General features: G+C 45.2%; 1 protein-coding gene across 2 annotated transcripts in view; it reads right to left on the reverse strand.

Moving 5' to 3' along the window:
- The window catches only part of ENPP2 (ectonucleotide pyrophosphatase/phosphodiesterase 2), a 1,757,842-nt gene extending 1,750,413 nt beyond the window's left edge, over positions 1–7,429 (reverse strand). Inside the window, exon 1 of one of the 2 annotated variants that reach the window (XM_069621550.1) lies at positions 7,316–7,428. In XM_069621550.1, coding sequence (XP_069477651.1) covers positions 7,316–7,336 — 21 coding nt within the window. In that variant the 5' untranslated portion in view covers positions 7,337–7,428. Of the gene's footprint in view, positions 1–7,315 lie in introns of both variants that reach the window. The other variant, XM_069621548.1, reaches the window with a different exon arrangement.
- Positions 7,430–8,575: the final 1,146 nt, after the last annotated feature.

Below are 8,575 nucleotides of genomic sequence, written 5' to 3' on the forward strand. Positions count from 1 at the left end.
TCCATGTTCATCATTACTCAAAGCTCTCAAAAGGTACCATTCATTATTTTACTATCCATAATTACCAGATTACAAGTATTGTACTTTTATGGTGCATGCTGCAGCCATTGTCGATGTGTATGTATAATTAGGTTCCTGTATTAACAACAACACTCCAATATTATGTTTTGTTCAGATGACTACCTTCTTTCATTCATTAAGTAGTTCATGATTGGTCTCCTAATCACCTCCGACATCGTGTTACTAACATTATAAACACAGCCCCTCAAAATAAATTTCATCTGTTGTCATCGGTGATGTTATCAATAACATTTGTGATGTCATCTTTGATGTCCTGGCACGAGTTATCGTTGCTTAGCTTACCATAACAGGTGAATTTCAAGGGTTTTTCAGTTTTACTTGTAACCATAAGATCTCTTTAACAAAGATTTTATAATTGAATTTCATGGGTTTTTGTTAGTACAACTTAACTATAATGTCCCTGTAACAAAGTTTTTTAAGTGAATTTCATGGGTTTTTGTTAGTGCAACTGAACCATAACGTCCCTTTAACAAAGTTTTTTCTGTGGATTTCATAGGTTTGTATGAGTGAAAATGTTTCATGATGTTACATCACTGTATATAAATCCTTAATAATTCCTCTTTTAACATATATGAAAGAACTGTAAACCCCAGTTAACCCCTTAACTGCCAATGGTGCCCCCGCCTTTCCCCCAGTGCCAAGGCCTTTTTTGGTGATTTTGATATGTCGCCATTCAATTCCTTGTAACTTCCTAGTTTGCTTTTGGGTACGTGAGGGAAAATAACCAAAAAGGGAGAAAACTTTGTGTTCTTTCAGAAAATGGCAATAAAATGATGTACAAAGAATCCTGTGTTTTTTTACTTGTAAGAACTAGGAACAAAAATGGTTTACTGTGCTGAATTCGTCATTTCCCAGGCTTTCAAGAACAGGTTGAGTGGAAACCAAATAAACCTATTTTGATATGGTTACCAGCCGTTTTGTGAGAGGTAGGCGATTTTGCCCTTTTTGCCCAATAGGACATGCGTGGAAGGAATGGAAGAGAAGGGTAGCAAAGCTGAATGGGAAGAAGAAAGGCATACATTTCTGAAAAGTAGACAAAATTCCAAGTTAGGAAAGGGTGATTTGCGCAGGTCAGGCAACAACTATCTAGGGAAAAATTCCATAATTTGGTGGAAAATTGGGAAAATGACAGAAAAAAAGGTATGTGGTGGACATGGTTGGCCCGGTAAGGCATTGGCTTCTGTGAATTTTGACTCTTCCAGTTAGGAAATCACACTTTTTTCGTAATGTTTCACAAAACAAGCAATACCACAAGCCAAAAACTGAGCCATGGTACACAGGATTCTTATGTTTACGGCCTAAACAGACTTACTTAGTATGTGTAAATAAGGAAAACAAATGTGGTGACGAAGGGCAAGCATACATTTTATGAAAGAGCATAGGCAGACCTTTTGAAGGGTAGGTGACTTGTGCATGTTAGAAAAGTGTATAGTGCCTAAAGCAGCAACTAAATGTATGTCACATTTGAGAAATGAGATGGTTGTGTGACAAAGTGCAGCAGCAAATGTGTCCAAATGTTATGAAACCAAAAAAACATGTGTCCTACCTTCCCGCGTTCCCACAAGTGTCCCGACGAAAACGGTACCTCACATGTGTGGGTGCAGCCCCTGGGCGCAAAGGGAAAAGGCTAAGCCACTGGTAACCCCAAGTCTTTCGGCAGAGCAGATTTTGAGGAATTTTGCTCTTGTGGACAACCTACATATTTGGGCCTGAGGTGTCGCAGCCATCAAGGAAAACAGGGAACCCCATGCATTTCCGAAAAGAAGACACCCCTTGAATCCACATAGGTCTGACTTGCACGAATCGCCCCTGAATATATTACCTACAATCTCCGGCAAAGTCCAAAATTTGGCAAAATAAATACAATTTTCAGACATTTCACTCGGCCTACACACCAAAACATGCCGCCAACACCACATTAGCTTACCCATCTGCCCCCATGGGGGGCAAAACGTACTGCTCCATGCATTGGGCGGCCATTCAAATGTTTTCTGGTGGCCCTCTCCCCCCACCCCAAATGGATGGGGGGAATCACATGTACTCCTTCTTAGGGACAGATTGCTCCAGGGAGGGCTACATGAGATGCCCCCCATCCATTTGGGGTGGGGTGAGAGGGCCACCCCCCTTCCCACTAAAAACATCCATGGTGGTTTAGTGCCCCCCCCGACACCCACCCAAAACAAGTTATTTTTTGTTTTTTGTTTTGCCCCTTTCCTAGGGGCAGATGGCAAAACATACTGCTCCATGGATTGGGGGTATTCCAATGTTTTCTGGTGGGCCTCTCCCCCCACCCCATATGGATGGGGGGCATCTCATGTACTCCTTCCTAGGGGTACATTGCGCTAGCAATCTGCCTCAGGGAGGGCTACACGAAATGCCCCCCATCCATTTGGCGTGGGGTGAGAGGTCCACCCCCCTTTCCACTAAAAACATCCATGGTGGTTTAGTGCCCCCCCCGACACCCCCCCATGTTATTTTTTGTTTTTTGTTTTGCCCCTTTCCTAGGGGCAGATGGCCCCAGGGCGGGGGCAAAACATACTGCTCCATGGATTGGGGGTATTCCAATGTTTTCTGATGGGCCTCTCCCCCCACCCATATGGATGGGGGGCATCTCATGTACTCCTTCCTAGGGGCACATTGCGCTAGCAATCTGCCCCAGGGAGGGCTACATGAGATGCCCCCATCCATTTGAGCTGGGGGGAGAGGCCCCTCTTTCCACTAAAACACCCATGGTGGTTTAGTGCCCCCCACACCCACCCAAAACAAGTTATAATTGTTTTTAATTTTTGTTTAGTTTTGCCCCTTTCCTATGGCCAGATGGGCACATAAGTGTGCCCATCTACCCCCAGGGTGGGGTAAACTTACTGCCCCAGGCTTGGGGAGGGGGGTCTGTGGCAAGATTTCTGGTGGCCCTCTCCCCCCACCCCAAATGGATGGGGCGGCATCTCATGTACCCCTTCCTAGGGGCAGAAATCTGTCCCCAGGGAGGGATAGATATGGGGCTCCCCCACATCCACTTGGGGTGGGGGTGGAGGGGGGCCACACTCCTTTTCATTATATAATATCACTGCCCAAATCATCTTTGTTTTCAAATTTTATTTTTGGCCCCTTCCCTAGGGGCAGATGGGCACATGAGTGTGCCCATCTGCCCCCGAGGGGCAAAACATACTGCCCCAGGCTTGGGAGGGGGGGCTCTACCAATATTTCTGGTGGCCTCTCCCCACCCCAAATGGATTGGGGGCATCTCATGTACCCCTTCCTAGGGGCACAAATCTGCCCCCTGGAGGGCTACATGAGGTGCCCCCATCCACTTAGGGTAGGGGGAGAGGGCCACCCCCCTTTCATCAAAAAAAAAAGTCTGTGTGGTCTAGTGGCCCCCCCATCCAAATCTATTTTTTGTATTTTATTTTTTTTTTTTTTTAAATGTGTGTTGGCCCCTTCCCCAGGGGAGGCAATACATGTGGCCCCATGCTTTGGGGCCAAGGGGGAGAGGGCAGCTTGCATAGTAAGCAACCCCCTCTCCTCCCCACTTGACAAGCAGATCCCTGGTGGTCTAGTGGCATTGCTGGGCACGGATCGAGCGCTCTGCACCTGATCGAGGCCCAGCCATGCTTCACAAATGGTGTCGTTGGAAAGGGGAGACTCTCCCCTTTCCAACAACACCTCCCTCGATCTGAATGGCACAATAGTGCCACAGATCGAGGGAGAAAAAGAAGAACACGTACCTTCTGTTTTGCTGCAGTGAAAATTACTTTCAGTTTCATGTCAGCACGCATTACGCGTGCTGGTGTGAAACTGAGGGAAATCCAACTCCCGGGCCGTGAAGAAGAATCCCTTCCCCACATAGCCCGGGTTGGATTTCAGTGTTCTGCCAAAAAGGATGCGCTATCTCGTCCTTGGCAACACAGAGGTAATGTCAAGGAAGAGATAGCTCAGGGGGGTTAACAAAAAATGTTTTGCCACGCATACTGATGTGTGCCATTATCAGCAGCGCATGCAAGTCATGGTTGAATTGTCTTGGGCATGAGGCTTGACCATGAGCCCAGCCTCACCAAACCACCCCCATTATCCACTGCACCTACCCTACATCCTAGTTCAGTGTACACTATACCCTCATAATGTGACCAATGGCCAGTGCTCATGTCTTGCAGCCATTGCCAGTTTCCATAACCATGGGCTTCGGCCATGTCGCATTTCCCAATAAGCAGATCACAGTAGACATTTGTCCTCATCGAAAGCCAGGCCCACTGCCCAGGCAGCAAAGTTATACCACTATTTTTTGTACTTACTTTTGGACTCTTTCAAAAAAGTTCAATACAGGACAGATTTGCAAAAGCATGTTTTCAGGTCCTTGCTGATACAAGCATTTATTTCCCATTCAAACCTAGGGCTTCGGCCTTCCCACATGCCCCAATAAGCAAATCAGAGTACACATTTATCCTCGCTCAGGGCCAGGCCCGTTGCCCAGCCACCAAAGTTATATCACAATGTTTTGTACATACATTTTGACCCTTTGGAGAAAATAAAACACAAGACAGATTTGCAAAACCATGCTTTGAGCTCCTTGTTGATGCTCCTCGCAAATGTTTGCTGCAATCCTGTCCAGCACTTCGGAGCCACAAACAGAATATTTGTTCCCATTCAAACCTATACCGGTTTCCTATACCTTTACCACATAGCCGGTCCCTGGTGGCCATGCCCAATTTAACCCCATTGCTGGTCCCTTGTGGTCATGGCCAGTAGCCAGATCATCCGGGTCATGGCCTTGAGCCTTTGGCCATGACCCGGACAATCTGGCCACTGCACATCGACACAGGCTACACCTCAGTCACCAAAGGTATTTCACTATTTTTTGTACCTACATTATGACACTTTTCAAAAAATAAAACACTGACACATTTGCAAAACCATGCTTCAAGTTCCTTGCCATTGCTCCTTGCACAAGTTTGCTACAAATCCATCCATGTTTTATTTTAAGAGTTAAAATGTACATACATAAATTAGTTATATAACTTATCCCCCACTTTGCACATACATTCAAGGTTCGGTCTATAATCGTTCTGCAAACCTGTGTGCACGTTCATCAAATGGCAACAAAGTTTTAAGCCATCTAAAAATGTTGAGATGTCCATCTAATTTTGACCCCTCTTGACAGAATCCCACCAGACTTTGCAAATCCATTCAATTTTGGGTCTAAAATCCTTTTGCAAACTTTTGTGCATATTCATGAAATGGCACCAAATGTACAAGCCTTTGAAACATTCTGGGACCCCCCCTCTTGGCAAAACAGCACCAGACCTTGCAGAGCCATTCAGGGTCAGGTCTAGAATGATCTTGCAAAATGTCATGCAGTTTCATTGAGTGGCTCCAAAGTTATAAGCCATCCGAAAACTGCTTTCACCAACCCTGTAATTCAAAAATAGGCATGGATGTCCCCGAACATCTGAGAGGTTTGCGACAAACTGTTCACTGACTTCAGGGATGAAAAACCACAGGGTTTTTGGCTTATTATGGCCCTATCCCATCAGGATCGGATTGGCCCCTCAGCCTTTCGGCCCGTGGCCGGGCCGCAATCGTCCCTAGGGAGCAGGGCCCATTTTTTGGCCATGCCTTGGCCGGTTTGGAAGAAAAAAAAATGTAAAAAAAAAATCCCTTTTTTTTTCTTTTTGTTTTCAAAAAGCCTTTCATCCTTCTTAGGTCGATAAATGAGTACCAACACAGGTTGGGTGATATTGTATGCATATTTGTTCTATAAAAAAGAGCTTAAGTTTAAGTGTTATACAATAACATTATCATTTGGCTTTGGACGTCTGCTTGGATTCACAGTAATTGATTCTACTTAGGAACAATGCTATTTGATGCCACTTTCTGTTTTGTCAAGGGGTGAAAGGTTGTGTTTCATCGCTTCCCGGGATTTCACCTTGGGGTGGGATCAAATGACATCACTTCCGGTGATGTCATCAAAGGTAAAGGGTCGTGAGGCAAGGGGCGGGCCATGTTTACTTGAGTGACCGGGCCTATTTCTTGTCGCAGTCCGACCCTGTATCCCATACTCATCCCCCCTCACCTCCCCAGAGATTGTTTCATTAGTTTGGCAAGTGCAATGTTTTGCTTTTAAATATGTTTTTATCACGATGTTCGCGGACAATGGGGGCTGTCCACAAATCCAACATTGCAGGCGTTTCCAAAAAAATATAATGCACCTCACGCTTTTCACCATCCAATCATTGGACGCATCCGATGTCTGCGGACCGAACCTAGAAATCGCAATTTCTTTAAAGTACTTTTTGGTCATTTAAAATTAAAAACTACTTAACCGATTTACACCAAATTTTCAAACAGCATGTATTTTTTTTCCATTGCGTCTATGGGAAAAAGCACACATTTTGGGACCCTGTCTATATACCTTTGCCCCCATGCACGAAACCTCACCAAACTTTGTAGAATCAATCTGAGATGGCCATCTGCTTTTTTTGCGGTTTCGTGAGGATTCATCCAGGTGGGGCACAGTTATAAGCCACCCAAAAAGTGCTCTTCCTATGGGTTGAGCAACTTGTACCCACACTTGCTGATCTGAATGACACAAGGCCTTGTACGCTCGTTGTTTTGTCCTCCCTTCCTTGTATTGTCATGCTAGAAACACTTGTGCACAGGTGCACTATAAATCACTTATCATATCATAACTACAGGGCCACTACCGCAGACCCTACATATACATGATATGTGTCACATGACCCATTGAAACATGATGTTGCAAAAATGTGAAAACCCCATTGAGAACCAGGGGGACAGAACGGTGTATTGCAGGACAGCCTTTGTGGGTCAGTGATTCACATAGAATTAGCTACTAACATGGCAGACCTGTTTGTGGTTCGTGTCGGTGTAATCTCACAATAAATGCATTCAGTACCCAAGCACCATTTCTCAGAAGCGGAAGAAGCAAGTGTCTGGAGAAAAGCAGCCTTAAGAATGCACCAAACGTTTACCAAGCCTAGGCAAATACCGTGTATGCAAGAGGAACGAGCCGAGGGCGCATGCGCAGTCTTGAAAGCCAGCAATCAAACACGGGGGTCAACAAGCGTATTTGCCTCGCAAAATTCCATTTCCGTTCCTCTTGATAACTGTGCTGGTTGCAACCACGCGATTCAGTAGATGATGCAGATTCGGTTTCCGTGCGCACATATTCGTTCCAGTATGTTGGCACAAACTATGGAAAAAGTGTATCCTACCGTACCCAATTTCCGTTCCCATCCATGAATGCTTGAGAGCTGGTGGTTGCCCCTCGAGTTCTGGGAAACGGAGACCGACCGGACAAATCCCAGTCGAGTTTTCTCCGATGTTTAGTGGCTCGGGCAGTGCTGCTCTGTCATCCGGTGGCGTGTTTGCATGGCCTCGTGTACTCTGCAGATTTATGCAATACAGAGGAAGCCAGGGCAGCCAGCTGTCCTTGGACACAATGGCTCCATTGGCAGCTGCTCAGACTCTTTAAACAAAGGGGCTGCTCACGGTATCGCACTCACTGGCTGGCATGTGACCTTGCCTAAAATCAGCAAAGAATGACAATACTCATGTTCTCTTTGTGATACCAGGCAGCGCCACACAATTCTCAATGGGTCCCCTATACTTAAACTAATATTCTTCTCCAAATGTTGATCAGTGTTCCCCCCCCCATTCACCTTGGAACATCACTGTATTCCGAAAATGGTATTCATAGTTTGAGCAACCTTAAACCCTTAGCTTACATCCTGGCTGCCTGCCCCCATTTTTAAAATGTATTTATTATAGTGCTTATATAGCGCTGTCATCCAAAGCGCTGAACAAAATCAAATATAATGAGCAATAACACGAGGGTGTGGTGTAGACTGAAAGAAACATGACAAGAATAAATTAGACCAAGAGCGACAAATCATGGAAGAGCAGTGTAGGGCTTTTCTCAAATTCAGCTAAAGAAGAACAAGAGCGGAGTTACAAAGGAAGGAAGTTCTAGAGTTCGGGAGCCAGTAGTTGAAACAAGCAGAAATGTGAAGCTACATATGGCGGTGGAAGAACAGAAAGAACACCTGGAGAAGAACAACAAACGAGGCTGTCTACTAGGATGATAGAGGGACAGCAGAAAACAATGATAGGGTCGGGACAGGGGATGAATACTTTAAAAACCAAGCAAAGAAACGGGAACTCACAACGCCAAGTTTGACCGGAAGCCAATGAAGTAGAAACATTGGAAGAGGGAGTCCCCAAAAGTAAGATTCTCACCGCACTTTAAAGGATGATGTGAAATGACCAGATAGTTTAAAAAAAAAGGCTCAAAAGAGTAGATAAACCAGAAGCAAAAATAAGGAAAGACGAGTTTGGTTAAGGAAGCTGGGAAGGGATCAGAAGGATGGTGGGAACGGGAAATAGAAGAGATAACATCACCCTCAGAAATAGGATGAAAAACCTATACCATATTTCCCAACATTACCTCTTCTCCATTGGCTTGATCACCAACTATCTG

The sequence above is a fragment of the Ambystoma mexicanum genome, chromosome 5q (genome assembly GCF_040938575.1).
Source record: "Ambystoma mexicanum isolate Mex_15411 chromosome 5q, UKY_AmexF1_1, whole genome shotgun sequence".
Classification (NCBI taxonomy): domain Eukaryota; kingdom Metazoa; phylum Chordata; class Amphibia; order Caudata; family Ambystomatidae; genus Ambystoma; species Ambystoma mexicanum.